We start from the raw sequence: 22,849 nt of genomic DNA, 5'->3' as shown, positions 1-22,849 counted from the left end.
CGCTAATTTGTCGGCTGATTGCAACTTTTATTAAGCCAAAATGATGGTCGCTTGTCGGCAGCACATCTCACCATGTAAACGGGATGACCTGCCGACAAGTTGTAAAATGTATAGGGAAGAATGATGGTATTAACGATCATTCGTTCCCATACATTCCAACGATTGATCTATGTAAATAGAGCTAAATGACAATCGATGGGCTATATCATCCATTGGCACTCATTACCGGCCAGGAAATCTGGGCGTCTAAAACCACTCTTCATTTTTTTTCTTTTGATTAGGAAGTGGCCATAAGTATATGTGTCCACCAACAAACCTCAAAGAGGAAACTCAAAAACACACGAGCAAATAGATTTCTGACACAACAGAGTGAAATACCGAATTCCCACGTCTACAATGTGGTTCTACAGGAAAAGTCCGACAACGACCAATTACATTTAACAATTTACCAAATGCTGACAATATATATGTGTATAAACAAGTATTTTATGCTGAGAATGCGGGATTCATTTATTATGCAGCTGTAATATATTTAAAAGAGGAATTCTACCTTAAAGGCTGCGTACACCTTTGAAAATGGTCTTAAATCTGTGTTGTGTTTTTAAGCAATTTTCTAATTGACTTTTATTTAAAAAAAAATGTTTTCATTTTTATGATACAGCTTCTATGTATCCTGTATACACAGGAGCTGTATCGTTCTTTCTCAGCCGAATCCGTCAGTTCAGCTGAACTGACATCTCGGCTGAAAGTGGGTCCTGCATGTCTCTGACACACAGGGTCCAGCTAAATCAATCATGTCAATATTGGCCTGCTTGTGAGAGACACGCAGGACCTGCTCTCAGCCAAGACATCAGTTCAGCTGAACTCATGGATTTGGCTGAGAGAGAACGATACAGCTTATATGTATACAGAATACATAGAAGCTGTATCGTAAAAAGAAATTGAATAAAAGTAAATTCGAAAATTGCTTAACACATAACACTATAAACATATGTCTCAACAGGAAAAATGTTATAATGGTTAGGTCACCAGCGAGTGCGGATTTAGACCTCCCTAGTATCAGAATAGAAACTCCAAAATATATTAGGAAAACACAGAGAAAAAGGAGTCATACACTATTAGTATATAGTTTGCTAATGGCATAGAAAAATAAATTTTATTTGGACAATACAAATTACATATAGTTTAAAAATAGACTACAAATCAGACAACTGTACACCTCCTAAATAGCATAGGAGAACTCAGAGGAACCACTCCTATATAGCACAATAAAAGGAAGAAAAAAACCCTTCCAACAGAAGGTAAGGTGTGAACTGTTACTGAGGCAAAGGTAGGTAACAATAAATGGTAATGAAAGCCAGAAACCAAGATACGGTATCTAAGTAGATCGCATCGTAGGTACAAACAGGCTCATAGAGGGGTTCCTCCGCACTTGGAAAGTTACCAAATCACAGGAACCATATGGGTTAGTAATGCTACTTGCTGCGCCCTATATTGATTTATCTATCTCTTATAGCTATACTTATACTCTGGGAAGATCTGTGTGCCCTATTTAGGCTTAGGTATTTTTGAGCCTATTACTCGAGGCTCTGTATACATGTAAGCATCACTGCTGTTACTGCTAATGTTTATTTCATACCTTGTTTCTTATAATGTTACTATGAGCCTGTTTGTACCTACGATGCGATCTACTTAGATACCGTATCTTGGTTTCTGGCTTTCATTACCATTTATTGTTACCTACCTTTGCCTCAGTAACAGTTCACACCTTACCTTCTGTTGGAAGGGTTTTTTTCTTCCTTTTATTGTGCTATATAGGAGTGGTTCCTCTGTGTTCTCCTACGCTATTTAGGAGGTGTACAGTTGTCTGATTTGTAGTCTATTTTTTAACTATAATGTAATTTGTATTGTCCAAATAAAATTTATTTTTCTATGCCATTGGCAAACTATATTCTAATAGTGTATGACTCCTTTTTCTCTGTGTTTTCTTAACACATAACACATTGATTTTAATACAAAAATAAATAGCCTTTAAGAAAAATCTGTTGTGTCACGATAAGATATATGAAGGTCTATAGGCTAGAACCCACACACTTGTCCAAAAAGAAATGAGTTTGCAATAAATAGTGATATGAAATAAACTTACATCTCTGACCTTGATATTTTGTCTTTCCATAGGCTCCCACCTATCGCCAACATGTCCAGCAAAAAGACCAAGGCTAAGACCACCAAGAAGCGTCCTCAGAGGGCGACTTCCAATGTGTTTGCCATGTTTGACCAGTCTCAGATTCAGGAATTTAAGGAGGCTTTCAATATGATTGACCAAAATAGGGATGGTTTTATTGATAAGGAAGATCTGCATGACATGTTGGCCTCCATGGGTAAGTAGATCATTACATAGTTACGTAGTTACATAGGTTGAAAAAAGACACATGTCCATCAAGTTCAACCTTTCCAAGATCAATTATACATCATTCATTGCAAAATTATTTATAACCCTCAATTCCACTTGTCATCTAGTCCTCTTATGAATGCTGTCATAGTATCTGCCATCACTACCTATTGGGGTAGGACATTCCATAGTTTAACTACACTAACTGTAAAGAACGCTTTTTCTTTACTTTTACACATAAAAGATAAATCATGTGCCAGTTCCTTGTATTGACCACACATATATTTATACATGTTAATAACATCACCTCTAAGGGATTTATAGAAAGGCAATCTTACATTGAAATAATGTTGAGCAACATAAAGTGCCCATACATTCAATACTGTGCTATTGATAAAGTATTAAAGGGGTTGTCCACTACCAGACAACTGATGACCTATCCACCGGATAGGTCATCAGTATATGATCTGTGGGGGTCCGACACCCGGACACCGCACAGATCAGCCGCTCCGGTGGCCTCCGGGCACCGGACGTCCATGCCGGAAGCAGTTGGCTCCGGTCACGGAATACCGGCCGAGCTGCAGTATTGCAGCACGGCCACTATGCAATGTACGGAGCCAACTGCTTCCGTCTCCATACAATGCATACTGTGCAATGACATCCGGTTCCCGCAGGCCACTGGAGCAGCTGATCGGTGCGGGGTCCGGGTGTCTGATTAGACCATATACTGATGACCTATTCTGTGGATCGGTTAGAAGTTGTCCGGTAGTAGACAACCCCTTTTAAATAATGCATGAGCTTAATACAATTGTGAGGATCATTTTTGTGCCAGATGAAAAATATGATAATGATATCACCCATAAGGGTGAATAAATGGTCATAATTACAACGTACACTGCCAGTCTGTGATAGAATGTAGACAGCTGACCTGTTTCTTAATCCTTAAGCAAAGTGACAGTATTTTAATGATCTTCAGTGTAATGAATGTCAGAGTATTCAAGGTTTTGATGCCATTTTCCATTGTAATTATATTTTTCCAGAAACCGCACCACTGTTTAATATTTCTGTTAATTCAACAGTTCCGTTTAAAGAGGTATTGGAGTCCCAGTTGTTGTTTTTTCATTTTAAATAAACTAAATATAGGTTAAAATAACAAAAAAACTTGTACTTACTTTTCAAGTTCTGCCTGACCGTTCTATGGTCCCCCGCCAGTTTTTGTGTACTCCGGTGCAGTGATGATAGCCAATCGCTGATGGTAGAGGTGATGTCAGTGAGGTTTTAACCCATATTCAGTTTATTTTGAAAAAAATTATAAGGCTAGAAAACCCCTTTAAGTGTTAGGGTATGTTCACATGGCTTATTTTCAGCCGTTTTTCAGGCCGAAAAATGGGCGAAAAAATCAGAAGCTAACACCTCCAAACATCTGCCCATTGACTTCAATGAGAAAAACAGTGTTCTGTTCAGACGGGCTGTTTTTTTTACGCGTCCGTTTTGAAAAAACGGCGCATAAGACGACGCCCCGTAAAAAGAAGTGCATGACGCTTCTTGAGACATTTTTGGAGTCGTTTTTCATTGACTCTATAGAGTCTATAAACGCAGCGAAAAACGCGAGTTTGCTTAAAACATGGCTCAAAATCAGGTTAAGTTTAGATTGAAAACAGCTCCGTATTTTCAGACGTTTTTTGCCAAGCGTGTGAACATACCCTTATATTTTCTCTTTTCTCACAGAACAGCAAGATCCCTCATAAACATCATTAGGCAATGGGTGATAATTATAATAATATAATGATGATGTATTCGCATCAGAAAGTGTTGCTAAAAGTTTGATTTGTGAATCAGTCTAAATTATACTATTTGGGTTTTCTAGGTAAGAACCCTTCCGATGAATACCTGGAAGCCATGATGAGTGAAGCTCCTGGCCCTATTAATTTCACTATGTTCCTGACTATGTTTGGAGAGAAACTTAACGGCACTGACCCCGAAGATGTGATCAGGAACGCATTTGCCTGTTTTGATGAAGAAGGCACAGGTATACACAGTTGGTCATGTTATTATATAAATTTGTTACTTCTAAGTTTTCTTTACTATAATCAGATATCTAAAATATGCGATGGTGCAAGACTTTTCTGGCCACACATACATGCTGCTGTATTCACAATTCTGTTGTGATTTTACTGGGCAGTGCATATATGGCGGCCTTGGCAATGTTCAACGTTATGGTCAATGAGAACTCACACTTTGCTGTCTTCTAGAGTGATGTGTGCATTATCTCTTATGGTATTCTATGTTAATTCACTTTGCATATGGATGTATAAGGCTTCGTTCACATCTACGTCAGGGTACCGTCCTGACCGTCTGAGCTTCCTATCAGAAGGGGACCCTGACTGAAACAAACGGAAACCTATGATTTCAATGGTGACTAATCCGGTGCCAATGGTTTCAGTTTGTCTCAGTTGTGAAAGGGTTCCGTCTTTTTGACTAAATCAATACCGTAGTACCGGGAAGCTCCGGCGGAACGTCAGAATGGGACCCTGACGCAGATGTGAACGAAGCCTTAAAGAGAACCTGTCACTACCTCCTACAAAGTGAGTTATTATACTAACGTAATTGTCGCTGTGTCTGTGAGTCCAGCGGTCTTTGCGGTGTAGTTCTGTGTTTCCAAGATATTCTCCCCTCTTTATTTCTAAAACAATATGTAAATGAACTGCTGGCTAGCCAAGTGGGTTTGGACGCCAGCGATTCTCCGTGGGTGGAGCTATCAGAGAGCCTGCTACACTGACCTATCATACTTACCGTCGCTGATGCGTCCTGCTACCCACGTCCTGCACTCTGCTCTAATGTCCTCTCTGACGAGTATCCTGCTGTCCTCTGCCGCCTCCAACACTCCTGGGATGATCTGAGAAGAACGTGTGATGGAAACAGCCTCACGCTGAAAGGTGAGCGTCACAGGCTGATAGCACCGCCCACTGAGAATTGCTGGTGGCCAAACCCACTTGGCTAGCCAGCGGTTCATTTACATATTGTTTTAGAAATAAAAGGGGAGACTATCTCGGAAACGGGGGGCACACAGAAATACACCGCAAAGACTCACAGACCCAGCGTCAATTACGTGAGTATAATAAGTCACTTTGAAGGAGGTAGTGACAGGTCCTCGTTAACTAGACTGAAGAAAATAATACATAATATGATTTACTGCACTTCTCTACAAAAGTCACTATCTAGTCTAGTTAGTGATTTATCATACAACTTCACTACATAAAACAGAAACACTGCTGGAATTTGATTGGTTACAGCTTAAGGCACATATCAAAAGAGGCTCTTGGGTCCCCTATGCAAAATCAGTAACAGAGCCCTTAACTGTCACATGTTATACAGCTTTCATCTTATGTGACAGAGGGGCTGATGGACCGCCCACCAGTGCCCTATTACAACTGCAACCCCCGAAACCCCGTAAAGTTACACCACTGTTATTCAATAATTCTCTGAGTGTAACATTTACATAAGTACTGAAGAAATTCTATCTTAGGCCTTGTTAAATATATAATGGAACTTTTAGCACTTCTGCAAAAACCTTATCCGGTGTTCTTTTAGTAAATTAATCTATAGTCTACCCCAGTTTAGTAGAACCCGTTTCTATGGAGGGAAATGATCGTCTACCAGACACCTTTAATGCCACTTCTCTCAAGGAAAATAAAGGATTGGACAGGTTTAAATCCTACCTGTCCAATCACTGTTTCCCCCTATGGGAGACGACATGAGACAGTCAGGCTCTTCCCATAGACATGAGATGATGTCAATTCTATGTAGTTATCTTAGTGGTTATGGCCAGTTCCAACCTACTAGCGCACATTAATTCCTTCCCATCACAGTGATGCCATTTCACGCCCTATGGAAAGGGCTACATTCCATAAGGATATGAATTGGTATCCGTTGGTGCCCCCACACAAAACAGTTCTGAGGCTCCCTCTCCTTTACCCCACTTACTCCCTGCCGCAAATACGGGCACACCGATTGGCTCTGTTAACCCTTTGGATTCTGTGGACTACAGCAACTGTGGCATCTAAGGAGTGTGACAGAGTGAGGTGGATCCTTCTGTGAGTTTATCCGCACCCTGCAAATCATGGGGTGCCGATAACTTTTCATTTCAGCCGGGGCCTGACAAAGGCATATGCCTAATAGTATTAAACCTATAAGAGAAGGATTCCTCCAACCATCATATCCAAAAAGCTGTAACTAGCTCTCTAGGGCCACTGCCAAAGACGAAAATTCAATATAAACCCCCAAATACACACAAGTCTATATATGTTTCACAATAACATTGTTGTAGGCTATAAACAATCTTAAAAATCACATGAAAAAAAAGCTCAAAACATGAGTGGGGACAGAATCCAAACTTAAAGGGAATTTGTCGCTAGAAATTTTATTTTATTTTTTTCAGTTAAACAATTATTATTTAAGTGATTACACATTGTTTTAATTTTTTTTATTTTTTCACAAATCAGGAAATCTTATAAATTAGATTCTAATTTATAACATTTCCATGTGCTGGCCACTAGAGGGAGCAGTTCCCAAAATTGCAGCATGGTCAATGTGGTAAAGCAACCTCATTGATTTATGCTGCAAATTTGGGGTGGACACACTCTCTCTAGTGTCCTCACACAATCCCCCCCTCCCTTCTTCTGGCTAGTGCCATGAGAGGGAGGGGTTTGAATGTATTCAAAACTCCTACACTGTGTGCCGCCATTTTCTGAGCGACTGCACAGTGTAGGAGGATTAGATACAGGGCTCAGCAGACAGTAATACACAGGAACATAATACACAGGAACATAAATTACCTGCTCCTGACGCCGCCTCCGCTGGTCTAAACTCCTCTTCCTTGCGCCTTCGCTTCGTTGAACATATGGCCGGAAGCCGCAGCCGGAAGTCGTCATCTTACTGTCCGGCAGCGGCTTTCGGTCCACATAAATGGAATGGCTCCCGTTCGCATTATCTATGGGGTTGTATTTGCCGTATTCCATCTCTGTATGTGTCGTTAATCGACACATACAGACATGAAAAAATATGGCAGCCCCCATAGAGAAGTAAAAGTCAGAAAACATAAAAAAGCGTATAAATATAAGCAATATTCTAAAAAAATAAAAAAATTCATGACACATTCCCTTTAAAAACAGCATCATATAAAGCACCAATTATTACAAAATAAAGTTAATTTCCAAATGCCCATGTAAGGGACTTAATATATAGAAATAAATGGCTACAAAATCTATATGCATAATTGCACTACAAACAACTCCTGCATATCGTGTAGTGACCCGGGTTAGACATGTACGTTGTATGTTTGTGTGTCCACCACCTCACACTCCAACGCGCTTTTCACTATGAGCTTCTCTCGGAAAGTATGCAGTTTTACACTGACAGGCAAAAATTCTTTGGAATACTAAGTATTCCAAAGTATTATGTAAGCTATCATTGGATTGCAGCTTATAGTTCCCTAAAGGGACAAATGAAAAAAAATGAAGTTAAGTTCAATAAGATTTCATAAAAAGTACTCCCCAAAAAAAAGATTGTAAAATGTAAAAATTTAAATATGGTATCGCCACAATCGGAAAGACCGATAGATAACCTATTATTTAAACTGCCTCATGCATGGTGTAACAATTGTAAACACACCAAAATGCTACTAAACGAGCCCCCATATGGTTATGTTGTTGGAAAAAAAATTAAGTTATGGGTTTCAAAATGTGGCACCCGAAAAATTCAACAAAACATGCTTTTATTTAGAAAAAATAGTAAAACATTTTTGTATCCTCGACTCATAGAATAAAGTTAACTTGTTAATTATACTGCATGGTCCATGGCGTAAAAATAAGATACAAACCAGCAATTCCGCTATTGTTTTTTTGCATGTTTTTACATTTCCCCCCAAAAAAGATTAATAAAAGTCAATGACCGTACATCAGAACATGTGTTGTGGAAACCAACTGCCAGTAAAACATTTTCCTATCTTTAAGCTGGCTGTGGACAAAATATAGATGTCAACTGACAACTATCCTTCCCAACTTCTCCACTGAAAAGGTAGATAAGGGGCTGCCAGACTCCTCCATCCCCTGACGCTACTAATCTTGAAACAAAAGATTTTGTCAAATTTGTCAGATTCCGGCTTCCTCTGTTGGAGGACAGCTGGACTGTCCCACTGAATTCTCATTTGTATTGGATCTTTAGAAATCAGAGGGTTCTGCTGACCATAATCTTATGTTGAATTGATGGCCAGCTTTAGACCCCCTGTGCACTGTAAGCGTCTAGTACTTCCATTTCACATAAAACACAGCAAAGGTTGGTTAACTGCAAACAAGTTTTCCAACATTTGTGATACAGAGTGTATCTGTTCAACAGAAATGCTCAACATCACCCCATTCATGGCCCCATTCAGAACCATATCTGCCCACCTTTAGTCAAAACAATTATTTGAAGAATTGTATTTGCTATTTATCTTTTGGTTTTGGTTTTTTCAATGTGTCTTGTTCTGCTTGCAGATTTAACCTTAGTTTATACTCTACAGGTTTCATCAATGAGGATCATTTACGTGAGCTCCTAACCACAATGGGAGACCGCTTCACAGATGACGAGGTGGATGAGATGTACAGAGAAGCACCAATCGACAAAAAAGGCAACTTCAATTACGTAGAATTCACCCGCATCCTGAAACATGGAGCCAAGGATAAGGATGACTAAATAATCAGTGAACAGAATACGGATTGTAAAAATTGAGGAGCCATGGTACTGCAGATCTGGGAAGACTGTGCTGTGTGTCCCACAGAGCCCTTTCTCCCCTTTTTTTGCAGCCATAGTGAGAAAACTCATCATAGCAGCTATATATCAAACATTCCTAGAGTTAACAGTTGGCAGAAAAGAATCAATTGTTTGATTATCATTAGAATCCAGATTTGGCTTTGAATTCTGAGTAAAATAAGGAAGGGTCAGTGTAGGTGTTCATCGCTGCTGCATCAGCAGCCCCCCTGTCGGAAAAGGAAGTGAAAAATGTGACTGATAAGACCACTGCCAACTGCCCTCATTCTAGCTGCTCAGATATGGATAATTCATCTTAATATATAACGTAAATAAATTGATTTATTAACATGAGTTATTTTATGTGTGCTAACATCCATTTTTGCTGTACATACCCCTTGGACTGGCAATGAATAAACACAAGAAACTGTCGCCAGGTAACTGGAATAAAGGCAGAGGGCAAGCGAGATTCTAAATCTGGTGAAGTTGCACACTTTACGGCTCATGCAGTAATCCCATATTATGGATTTGTAAACTCTTTGTGTGCCAATGTATTGTGGCTCTGTGAGGCATCATTTTCTCCCCTAGAAACTACCGTAATAAGGCGAACTGTACCTTGGAACACATGGAGGTTCAGAATGGGCTCATAGTGTTCTAGGAGCACTTTAATATAGATCCATAGAAAATGAGGGGAGTATTCCCACACGTTTCCTTAAGGGTTATGAACAACTTTGAGGGCATTTTTTTTTTAAAGTGAGTGTTTAGTGTTAATCTGCAATTCGTCTTTGTTAAAAAAAAATCGTTTTACTTTTGGGGATACAGCTGTTATGTATTCTATATACAGAGCAGCTGTATCGTTCGTTTTCACTGAATTCGTCAGTCCCGCGGACCTGACGGGTTCAGTGTCGGTGGGTCCTGCGTGTCTCTGACACGCAGGATCGACCGGTGATCGTTTACAGGTGGATCCTGCGTGTCACAGACACGCAGGACCCACCGACACTGAACCCGTCAGGTCCGCGGGACTGACGGATTCAGTGAAAACGAACGATACAGCTGCTCTGTATATAGAATACATAACAGCTGTATCCCCAAAAGTAAAAAGAATTTTTAATAAAGACGAATTGCAGATTAACACTAAACACACTGACTAATCTATTTATTAAATAAAATGCCCTCAAAGGTGTTCATAGCCTTTAACTTATTGAAAATGTCTTCAATGCACCACTAAACTTACTATGTGACCGCTTACTACTACAGATACATGCTCAATTAGACCCATAGCGCTGGTAGTCATAAAGGAAAGAGACGGCCATGCTTATATGGACTGCTCAGAGAAGTGGAACAAGATCACCATTGCTCTTTGGATTATTGCACTGTGTATGGTAGGGGGTAAAAAGAGACATATAAAATATTTACGAATTTTGTCTTTGTAGCCTTAGTTTCAACTTAGGCAAAACCATTTATTTTTTTATCAGTTGCGCTTTAAGAGCTCTGTGTCTGATTTTTAACCCAGTCTCCACATTTGTCGTAACTGTACGCCATGAGTGGCGAGATGTTCCCGCAACAGCCTAACTATGGCCTCCTGGTCTGCCTGTAAAACTGACCGTTCTAATGCATATCACTACATAGGTAGTGCAATGTTTTAGAATAGAGATCACACAGTTGCACCTTCGAATCCCCTAGTGCAGGGGTGGGGAAACTTTTTTCTGCCAAGGGCCATTTGGATATTTCTAACATCATTCGCGGGCCGTACAAAATTATCAACTGAATGCCCCCCCACACAGTATAATGCCCCCATATCTGCCCCACAGTATAATGCCCCTATAGCTGCCCCCACAATATATTGCCTCCCATGCCCCCATACAGTATAATGCCCCCCATAGGTGGAGGAGCCTTCTCCTCCTCTGCACTGTTTGGTGAGGGACTCGGCGCAGACAGGCACGATGACGTCACTACATCGCGCCTGCCTGTGCCCAGCCGCTCGCGGCAGGGTGAATGCAGGGTGAATGCTGGAGAAAGGCTTCAACATTGAACCCAACTGAATGTGTGTCCTGCAGATTCAGTTGGATGCGAGACCAGAGTGGTCCGTGCTGTGTGGCAACAGGGGCCCTGCAGACCCCCCCCCCAGGCTTAGGGGCCTGGTCGCAGTTGCGACCCCTATAGCTATGCCACTGCCGGCCTGAGAGTGGACCAGTCCGGTCACCTGACCTCACGTCACTGATCCGGGTCAGGTAAACTCAAGCACTCTTTAGGTCAATATGCAGAAAATAGATTTAATTTGAATGAGGCAATATACAGAGATAAGTAACGTTTTGGCCACAATCCGGCCCTTGTCAAACTCTGCAAATAAATGCAGAAACAATATATAAAATAGAATTATTAATCACATATAGAGTGGCCATGCAAGGGTAACATGAAAAACATTTGGCATATCTATGACAATCAAAATGTTGTTTAACCCCTTAATGACCGCCTATACGTGTTTTCATGGCGGTCATTAAGGGTACTTATGCGGCGCTTTGGTATAAGTTAGCGCCCCCGGGAGGCGCTTAAACTCTGTGGACTCCGCTATGGTGGTAGCTGAGGCCTCGGAGCACAGACCGAAGACCGTTTCGTCCGGTACCCGGTTTAGTGATCGCCGTTATTCGCCGAATAACGGCGATCACTGTAAAAACAGCGGCGGTTAGTTTTTGCTCTTCTCTCACAGAATATATTCTGGGAGAAAAGAGAGAAATGGTAAAAAAAAAAAGGGCCAGTACCCCCTATTACACCCCCGATCACCCTCCCCATCTGCCGCCCCCCACGTCCCTGATAATCAAAATGGCGCAAAATCGTGCGCCGTTAGCAGATTGCCAATGCTGCCTGTGGGAGCATATGGCAAATAGTAACAGGCAGGGATCAATCCGAGTGGTCCCTGCTGACATAGTCACTGTGATATACCTATCACAGTGATCTATGTTGTTATATTTAGAAAACTCAGCCAGGACATGGGCTGTGTCTTCCTCTTCCCTCACTGTAGTTGATCTGTGAGAGGAGAGAGAGACACTATACCAAATCCTGAGCTGTAATTGTGAAGTGAATTGAAAAATTACACAAACATCAAGTCTGTGCCCCCTGATCACCCCGTTTGTGTCCCCTCATCCCCTGTGTGAGCACAAGTTATCTGTATGTTTTCTGGCCGTGTCCAGTTATTTATTACCTGTTAGCCAGTTTTATCTACCTAGTGATAGGCACTGTATCCTTATTTTTCTTTCTTAGTTTGAAAAAAATAAATAATAAAAAAAAAAAGTTACAGGTTAACGGTTACAGTTCAACCTAAATAATGTCTCGGAGAGTGTTTACTGCGGAGCAAGCGTACACCTTTCTGTGCTCCGGCAGTTCAGCTAGTGACACCGACTCTGCTTCAGAGGTAGAACTTTTTTCAGACAGTGACGACTCAAGTTCTACCTCTGGACCCCATAGCCCTATGGTCGTGGAGTCAGTCGTCGCTGTCGAATCCCCAGGTGCAGGGCCTAGTGGTGCAAGGGCTAGTGGTGCAGTCCCTTCCGTGATCTGGGATCCAGCAATTTAATTCCCCCCCCCCCCCCCCCCCCCAGGTCCTGCAACTGTCAGCAACCCCAGGAATAAATGTGGATGTTGCTAATTATACACCTTTGGACTTCTTCCACAAGTCCTTGAGTTGATTGTCCAACAGACAAATATACATGCAAGACAATTCATTGCACATAAACCCACATCCATGTACTCATCATAGACCCCCACTAGTGTCCCTGAGCTTAATTTTTTTTTTTAGGCCTAACGCTAAATATGGGGTTGGTCAGAAAATCAACTGTCCGCTCCTACTGGGCATCAAGAGCTGTCCACGCGACCCCTGTATTTGCAGCAGTTATGTCCAGACACCGATACGAATCTATAATGCACTTCATGCGTTATACAGATAACTCCCAAGTCCCCCAAAGAAATGACCCAGGCTACGATTGCCTTAATAAATTGAGACCGTTAATTTCCCTCCTACAAGAATCTTTCCTCAAATCCTACACCCCAGATCAAAATTTATCGGTGGATGAATCTCTGATGAGCTACAAAGGCCGTCTTTTATTCCGGCAGATCATCACCTCCAAACGTGCCAAATATGGCGTTAAATTCTATAAAGTGTGCGAGAGCACAACATGGTATGCCTGCGGTTTCTTGATCTATGAAGGTAAAGACCGCCAAATTAATCCCCTAGGCTGCCCAGACACAATTGGCATATCCGAAAAAATTGTGTGGGACCTAATGGTGCCAATCCTTCACCAAAGGCACCACGTCTACACTGATAACTTTTATAGCAGTGTCCCCCTTTTTAAATCCCTCCATGCTGCAAATAAAGGGGCCTGCGTGACAGTCCATAAAAACAGGGTGTGATTCCCAAAGCAATTGGTGTCCAGACGTGTGGAAAGGGGGATGCCATTCGCACTGGCAAGCGAGGAGTTACTTGCAGTAAAGTGGAATGACGAGATGAACGTCTATTTGTTGTCCACTATGCATCCAGACACCACGGTGGCAGTTAGAGAGAGGGGGGCCACCGTGGAAAAGCATAAGCCTGTCTGTGTGACAGAGTACCATAAATTCATAGGGTGTGTAGATCTGTCGGACCAGGTGCTTCAACCGTATTTGGTGAAGTGGAAGACCAGGGCCTGGTACAATACGGTAGCAATCTACCTAATTCAGATTGCTACATATAATGGGTTTGTTCTTTATAAAATCCCCAAGAGACGCTGACCTTCCTTCAGTTCCAGGAGGAGATTATTGAGCGTCTCCTATTTGACTCCAGTGCCCCTGCACAACCCTTCAAGTCTGAGGATGTGCGAAGACTTGCAGAGCGCCACTTTCCTCACCCTGTCCCTTCCACCGAGACGCAAAGATATCCCCCAAAAAAGGTGCCGGGTTTGCAGTAAGCATGGAAGGAGGAGGGATAGTCGCTTCTACTGCCCAATGTGCCCATCTCAACCAGGACTCTGCAACTACCCCTGTTTCGAAACGAACCACACAGTTTACAATTATTAATTTTATTTAGGGAATGCCAAAATGGGGGAGAGGGGGTCTTTTTAGGAAGTCAATTTTAAATTTATATTTTCATTTTAGTTTGAGGGCTTTCCAAGTAGGGAGGAATTCTTTTGGGAGAGGTAGTAGAGTTAATTTTTTCAGAAAATATTTTACCCCTTTCATATTTTTTATTATTTTGTTTCTTTTGACTGTTTTTATGACTGTGTCCTGCCGAACAAAGCTGTTATTTTTATTAATATCTCTGTATGGTGATACGGGCATGATCTTATTATTTAATTTGGAGGACCACTAATAATTGAGCTGTTCCTAATCAATACACTATGGGCTTTACTACATTCGGGTTTTCGCAGGAACTCTTGTACCCGACAATTCTTCTGGAAATACTGACATCATTTTGGGGATTAGTGATCATTTACTGTTCCTATAGATGGTCTTGGTCACTGCCCCTTTATATATATTTTAACCGATTGGTTGTTTTGTGCACATAGCGGTTCCTAGCTTGCCGGGCAGGGATCTGTTATGGTGTACCTTGTCACTTGGCACATTCGTCCCTCATATAGGGATAGATGGAGCTAAAGAGACGTTGTACAACCAGTCACTGAAAAAAAAAAAAAAGAAGCTTGTCATGACAGCCCTGCAGGTGTTCTTCTATCTAGTGAACAGACTCGAGTTTGTAACATAGTTGGATACATTTTCCTCCATTTTTTTTTACAATATTGCTCATCTCTCCAGTACAGTTTATTTTTTCCTCTCTGACTGATTTTATATTAGGACAAAATTCTGTCCACAATGACATCATAATTAATGGCACAGATGAGGGACAACGGCTTCTTTAGCAAGACAGAGTCATAAGTACAGGCAAATACGTCTATAGCAACATGTATCCGTTATGAATACACGGCTTCACTTCTCTTCTGTATGCCGCACAAATTTATTAATGTGGCATATTTCTAACAAAATAACCTTTTACCACGTCTCCCCTATTTCATGTGGAAATGTAAGAAGAATTTGAAGAAACATATACCATAGTGTCTGAAATAATACCCATTATTTCCTCCTTTAAAAAAATTTTGGTCAGCATGCTCACTACACCACTAGAAGAATATCTTTAGGGGTCTGGTTTTTAAAATGGGGTCATTTATGGGGCTCTTGGCATCGTACATAACTATGAAGCTAGGAGCCCGGCTCCCTGCAGTGTGTTCGGTCCAGGACTTGCGGCCGAAATACGTTCCGTCCCTTACGGACGTAACATGCCCGTGTGAACCCAGCCTAACTGTTGAAAAACTAAAACTTGCTGGGAGTTGTAGTTTTGCTAAAGCTGGAGAGCAACAGGTTGGAACCCACTGGTCTAAACTGTTCCTTTAGCTTTCAGAATCTGAATTGATTTGGGAATATGTGGGTTCAAAGCTTATGTCAATGATGCTACCTATATATGACTTTTCAGGAGAGATCCACTATTAAATTCTTAAACAGACAAAATTCCCCCTAGTTTTTTTGCAATAATTTTTTCTGCCATTTTTTTTTATTTTCTAATATTTTAAACATGCAGAAAAAAACCACCACAAACCAAAGCATTAGGCCACAGCATTTTTTTTAGTAATTAGTAATGCCACCGAAAATGCCATGGAAAACGCAGCAAACACTTTGTGTAAATCCATGACACAACATAGGTGACATAAACAAAGGTGGATCAGTTCCAGGACAATGAACACAACAGACACAAAGAAGTTGGGCAGCTTGTTTTCATACAGAGGAATTCACTGCTGTGCAATGCAATGTTGAGAACTGAAAGGGTTAGGTATTAACTTGCTAATTCAATCAGAAGGCTGTTAAAAGAATAAAAACAATATGCGTAGCAGCTGCTATTGTCTATTGGACTCTACCTGTCCTGTGTAACAATGCGGGGACAGCTCCCTGACAGAAGGTGTGAATGTCTCACCTTTTGTAAATCTTTTCTCCAGATGTATGACCAATTTAACACAGAACAGCGGGGGTCACACGTCACCGCATGACATTATTTGATCTCTATTACTTCTCCACTTTGGGAGTGACAATTACATTACTTCAGTTTCACACTTCTACTAAGTGACAATCTATACTCAATTTTATGAATACAATACACTCAGAGTACAGTATTATTACACCACCATCTGATTTTTGTATTATTATTATTTATTTTAAAACTCAACAGCAAAGCCCTACAGTACTCTACAAGGGCCGAATCTCAGTAACATGATTAAAAAAAAACAACAAAAAAACACACAACTGGGGAAACAACTAAAAAATTCTAATTTAGGCTGAGTTTCAGGAGATATTGGGAAACACACCATGCATCGACATCATAAACATGAGACAGCTGTCAGTTAAACGTCCGACCTGGCTGACAGCTATATCTCCCCATGCACCCATAAACATGCATGCTTGGGTGAGCATGCATGTTTGTCTCAATAGGAAAGGAGAATAAGCCCTTCCAAACACCTCTGGCAGTGGCTTATCTCCCATGGGAACAAAGAATCAGGCACGTTGAATTCCATCATGCCCAATCCCTCCTTCTCCCAACATCTGCCTTTGGGGGACAGTCGTGCACTGAACCCACCAAAATTGCCAGGTTCCGCCAACTTATTTCTCAGGTGTATGGCTAACTTTAAGGAGATGTTTGGTTTAGACAATCACTCTTCTTTTGTCATGTCCCCTAACTACTAGCCGATCACTAGGGGTGCTGCTGTCACATAATGTGTCGTCATAGGGGAAAAGAAGCAATATATATAGCATCCCATTGAAACCAATGAGTTAGGCATCACTCACACAACTATGACTTTTATCCACAATTATGGATCCGTAATTGCGGATAAAATACTAATCCATTCATTTCTATCGACCACGGACCCCTTCCCGTATATTAACGGATGTGTTTCCAGGCCATACAAAAATTACCCTAAAAAAATAGGACATGTCCTATTTTTCGCATTTATGGACCTCCTATTATTATTACTGTGAGCACGGTCCACAAATGCGGGTGACACTCCGCGGCCCATCCGTGCAGTATTTACTGACCTTAAATACTGCACGGTCGTGAGCATGAGGTCTTAATCATTGATTTTAATGAGCCCAATAGGTTCTCCAGGGCCGAAACCACTGTTTGCAGCGGTTCAGTATAAAAATGCAGAATGAGATCTTAAATATTGCCCGATTGCATTACAGTTTTGCCCACTCCTTATTTGGCAATATCATCCCAAATGTCTTCTATTGCGATAACCCCCCGAATGACAAGAAATTCAGAGTGTCATGTTTCTCTATTGTCTTACATGTAACTTCTGTGTGGTGCCCTTTTTTATTTATAATGTAAGACAATTCTACTATACGCAATTTTAATAGTATTCTCTCAGGACATTACATAACTGAACTAGCAATTACATATTCATGTAGATTTGTGATTATTATTCTGTGAGTAAGCACTTGATAATAATGCCTATAACATTCCAGCCATATTTATGATCAGAATTTGAGGACACGGTTAGGGAATTGTTGATAACCAGTTATTGATATCAGTTAATTTCAGACATAGCCTCAGTGGCTGCCTGACTAATCTCTGGAAGAGGATAGTGATGTCACCACACAGGCATAGTGACATAATGTAATTTGGGACACATTTGACACAATTGTGTCAATGCTGTCAGAAATCTGATTCAGACAAGGGTGACAACCTTTGCCCGCCCTGTGGACTATGTGGGGCAAAGGGAGGGAAGGGTCAGTATTCTCTAATTGTCCTACAGCTTAGTCTACCCCCTACTTGGCAATTTTGGCTACTGAGATACATGCCCACAAACACAATGAAATATATGACTGCCACATTTCCTTCATTGTTTTTATTTGGCCAATTATTTTATCGTTCTCATTAATTGATCTTAAATAAAGAGCAATGATAATATTTTCTATTTTACTGTAGTTCAGCTGTAGGGAACCTCATTGACTAAAAACACTTTGGAAGAAGTAGAGACAGAAAATACAATTAGGGTATGTTCACACGGCCAAATTTCAGACGTATACGAGGCGTATTTTGCCTTGTTTTACGTCTGGAAATACGTCTCAAATACGTCGTCAAACATCTGCCCATTACTTTCTATGGGTATAACGCTGTATTGTCCACACGACGCGTAATTTTACGCGTCGTACGGCAATTACGACGCGTAAAATTACGCCTCGTAAAAAGAAGTGCAGGACACTTCTTTGGACGTTTTTGGAGCTGTTTTCTCATAGACTCCAATGAAAACAGCTCCAAAAACGGACGTAAAAAACGCCGCGAAAACGGCGTGAAAACGCCGCGAAAAATGTGAGTTGGTCTAAAAACGTCTGAAAAGCAGGGTCTGTTTTCCCTTGAAAACAGCTCTGGATTTTCAGACGTTTTTGTTGACTACGTGTGAACATACCCTTACACTTCAAAGCAGATAACCTCTTTTGGATACATTCTAGTTCTCCAAGTCACTAAACAGTTTCATTGTTTCCTGTGGGGGGTTGGTACACGACACAGAGTGACAATCTTTCTAAAGACATTTCACATTGTAGTGCATAAGTACAAGTCCTTTACGACTCCTTACAAAGAAATTTACACTGCACCAAACTGCATTAAACTGCATTAAACTGCACAAATGAAACTGCAATTCATATATTTTTTAAAGATACCAAAAGTAACTTTTTTTTTATTGTGTGACTACAAGTGCATTTTATTTTAAAGATACATAAAATAAAAAGTAGCATTTCTTTTAAAATGTATTTCAAATGTATGATTATGCCCAGTCTTGTATATAAAGGAACAAAGTTACGCTAGATTATATGATTATATAGATTATCAGTATGTTTGCTTATTTATTAGGAAGTCATAGTATGGAGTGATAAGCACTCCATGTACCACCATATGGTGCCTCTCTTCAAGGCACCATATATACACAGAGCAACATGATATTACTGCATTAAACTGCACAAAATACACTGAGATTCAGATATTTCTAAAAAAAAATACCATAAGAAACATTTTTAGGTATTTGATGTGACTGCAAGTGAATTATATATAGAGATACATGCAAAAATTAAAATGTGACACTTCTTAAAAAAAAAAAAAAAAAATTGTAAAAGGTATGATTAGGACTTGCCCAGTCATGTATACAAAAGTGCAAAGTTACGTAAAATAATATGACATATTTATCAGTATGTTTGTTTCTTATTTATTAGAAACTCATAGTATGGAGTCATAAGCCTTTCATGTGCCACCTTACGATTGGTTCGTTTTGGTACATTTTAAGCCACAATCCCTTCCCCACTAAACCACAACCCCTTTTCTAGACACTTTTGCGTCTAGTGAGGCGCAAACTTCTGTTCTTAAATTAGTCTAAAATGAAAGTCGCCAAACTGGGCCAAAAGTTGGAGAATTTTTCAACAAATTCTAGATAAGGTTACAACAGTAAATCTTCCCACAGTACTCTGATTTGTGGTGTTTTAATGTTGTCAGTAGATTTTTTTTTCAAACGCAGCATATTCTGGGTATGGTGTTTTTTTCTGGCGGTTTTGCCATAGGCTTCCCTACACGTATTTGGCTGTGTCCGTCAGCCCCATAGACTTTGTTTTGAGAGGCAGGGCGCAGGCTCGTCCCCCACGCCATTCAGGGTATGTTCACACGCTAGCTGTCATTTACGGCTGAAATGACAGCCTGTTTTCAGAAGAAAATTACAGGTGTAAATTACAGGTCGTCTGCACAGTACGTTGGCAAACCCATTCAAATGAATGGGCAGATGTTTGCCGACGTATTGTAGCCCTATTTTCAGACGTAAAACGAGGCATAATACGCCTCGTTTACGTCTGAAAATAGGTCGTGTGAACCCAGCCTAAAGCTCTTTCTTACTGCAAATGTGCAGTGAGGAGGAACGGGGATTCAGGACCACCATTCTAGTGATCGGTGGAGGTTTATTATTAGCGCCCACAGCGATTAGACATTTTTTTATCTAACCTGTGGATAGATGATACATTTTAAACTTGGGACAATCTTTGAGCACAATTCAAATATTGATATTGCTCAAAATTGTCGCATGTGAATAAAACGATTGCTAAAATAACGGGGTAAGGTATTTTTATTGCCAAAAAATCAAACATTGACACTTCAAAAAAATCATATTGTGCAAAGTCAGCCTAAAGGGGGTTTTACACTGGACGATTATCGGGCAGACGAGCGTTCGTATAATGCTCGTTGCCGATAATTGCCCTGTGGATACAGGGGAACGATCAGCAGATGATCAAGCAAATGCTCGATCATCTGCTGGTCGTATAGTTTAAAAAAAGTGAAATATTATCGTTGTCGGCTGAACATCTCCCTGTGTAAACAGGGAGACGCACTGCAGAGATGAGGGGGACGAGCGATCGGAGTAACGACCGCTCGTCCCCATCCATAGCTCCGTGCGACCAGAGCAAACGAGCGCCAATCAACGATGTCTCGTTAATCGGCGCTCGCTGCACCGGCCGCTTATCGGCCGGTATAAAAGGGCCTTAACTCTCTTATGTAAATTGCTATAGATAGACATCAGTCAATGGAATGCACATCATTGATGCACAGAAAACTCTTAATTAAATTACCTGCTGATAAAAGACAAGTGTCAACAAACGTGACAAGTCTAGTACTGGTCTCCCCAAATATTTGACAGAATACACAAGGTACTTGTTTTGACTATAGGCATTCTATATTTGACAGTAACAAATCCTAATTCCCCGTTAACAGACACATTTGGTTTGGTTTCTCATACATGTTAATTCTATAAAACCGCGGGAAGATGAACGGCTGTTAGATCCTATTAGCATTGCTATCCTTGGGCAGGGGGAAAATAATCTGACAGATAAAACCCAACCTGTCCAAAATATGTTCCTCTTGCCATAAGGTAACACGCCGACAATAAGTCGATAAGGTCCCCTGCACACGTTGCACCGCAGGTCAATTTCTGCATGTCTTTTCTGATGATTTTTTTGCAGTGTGGGGATAAAATATGTTCAAATTTCATCCACTTTGCTGCTTGGTAATATACAGTGGAATTTCTGCAGAACATGTACAGAGGCCTAAGTAAATTAGGTTATCGGGGTCTGCAACAAACATCTAATGACTATGGGCTGGGTTCACACACGGCATAACAAATACGATGTGGAACCAGCCTAAAAATCTGCCATGTAATCCGCATGTGTCAGATGCAGATTTTGGTGTGGATATACTGTAGCTGCTGAAGTCACTATTTGCATTTAAATATATACATTATATATATATAGGTTACAATTATACTAGTGTTTTAGTGCATTAACTTTCACTATACTGGGTATTCTATAATTGGTGTAGTATAAATCTACAGAAGTAGTGAGAAGGGAAAGACAGAGGTACAAATTATTAAGAAAAATTGCACTGTGGCCGAAGGTGAATTATAATAAATTGTCATATTTACCTATAACACAATTTTAAGCAACAACAACAAAAATTACACAGTTAATCAATAAATAAAATTAATGTTTTGACAAAAAAAAGTTACTTTTAGAACCATTGAGGAAATCATCTTGAATTATCCACACAATCACACCAATACAAAAGAAAATGATTATTAAAAACAAACTTCATAAGTACTTTCGGTGCCCCTAGTGGTATCATCTAAAAAAGCAACATGTGCTTAGCTAGATTTACAGGGGTATTCTGTTTACAGGAAGTATAGGTTAGTAGAGTGAGCTGCGAGCACATGTATTAGTTATAGAAAACTGTCAGTACTCCAGATATAACACCCTGCATGTCTACTTAACCGAATTTCTAGCACCATATAAACCTATGGTGCTTTAAGTTTTGTTTAGAAGACCCGTGGGAGGTCCAGGTGTTACGTGTGTAATAGGTGCTATAACAAGGCAGTATTATAGCCAGGTAAAACCAGGCATAGTATTACAAATAAGTGCATAAAATCACCCATATTAAATAAAAATTGTTACATGATCAGCTTTAGGGTATGCTTACACGTTTTAAAAAACTGCGTAAAAAAAAGCCCCGTAAAAAGACGTAGCATGTCAATTCTTGAGCAGTCAAGAGAAAAACAACTCTAAAAACGGCTCCAAAAAAACGTTTTCAGCTTCAAAACCGGTTGAAAATCAGAGGCTGTTTTCTCTGAAAACAGCTCCGTAATTTTCAGCCGTTTTTGACTCAGCGTGTGAACATACCCTTAGTGGTTTGATAAACAGCAAGATCTTGCTGAGCAGGTATGGAAATGCAGTTTATCTGAAAACACCATGTAAATGAATTGTAATTCACATGGATCTCAGTCAAGATTTGTTTTAATTAAAAGAAAATGGCACTAACTACCATAAAAAACATGGGTGTGTTTACAAATATTACAGCTAAAAAGCAACGCAACCAAAAAGAGAAAAAAAAAACTTTTGTATTTGTGTTTTCAACTTGACAGAAGTGAATGACTATGATCTGTGGGAACTCCTTCTTTCTCTCAACAGAGTGCCATTTTACTTGACATGATTTTTTTTACTCTGTCAAATGAAAAGCTAAAAAAGTGGGCAAACAACAGTGAAGGGGGTGGGATGTCACAACATGTAGCCTGCGGCTACAGGAAGCTG

General features: G+C 40.4%; 1 protein-coding gene across 3 annotated transcripts in view; it reads left to right on the top strand.

The window, feature by feature from the left end:
- MYL9 (myosin light chain 9) overlaps positions 1–9,532 on the top strand; it is a 41,403-nt gene extending 31,871 nt beyond the window's left edge. For all 3 annotated transcript variants that reach the window (XM_075845354.1, XM_075845355.1, XM_075845356.1), the window contains exons 2-4: positions 2,179–2,381; positions 4,260–4,421; positions 8,952–9,532. In XM_075845354.1, coding sequence (XP_075701469.1) covers positions 2,198–2,381; positions 4,260–4,421; positions 8,952–9,124 — 519 coding nt within the window. In that variant the 5' untranslated portion in view covers positions 2,179–2,197 and the 3' untranslated portion in view covers positions 9,125–9,532. The remainder of the gene's footprint in view (positions 1–2,178; positions 2,382–4,259; positions 4,422–8,951) is intronic.
- Positions 9,533–22,849: the final 13,317 nt, after the last annotated feature.

This window comes from Rhinoderma darwinii, chromosome 13 (genome assembly GCF_050947455.1).
Source record: "Rhinoderma darwinii isolate aRhiDar2 chromosome 13, aRhiDar2.hap1, whole genome shotgun sequence".
NCBI lineage: Eukaryota > Metazoa > Chordata > Amphibia > Anura > Rhinodermatidae > Rhinoderma > Rhinoderma darwinii.
This window is presented reverse-complemented; position numbering and strand designations above follow the sequence as displayed.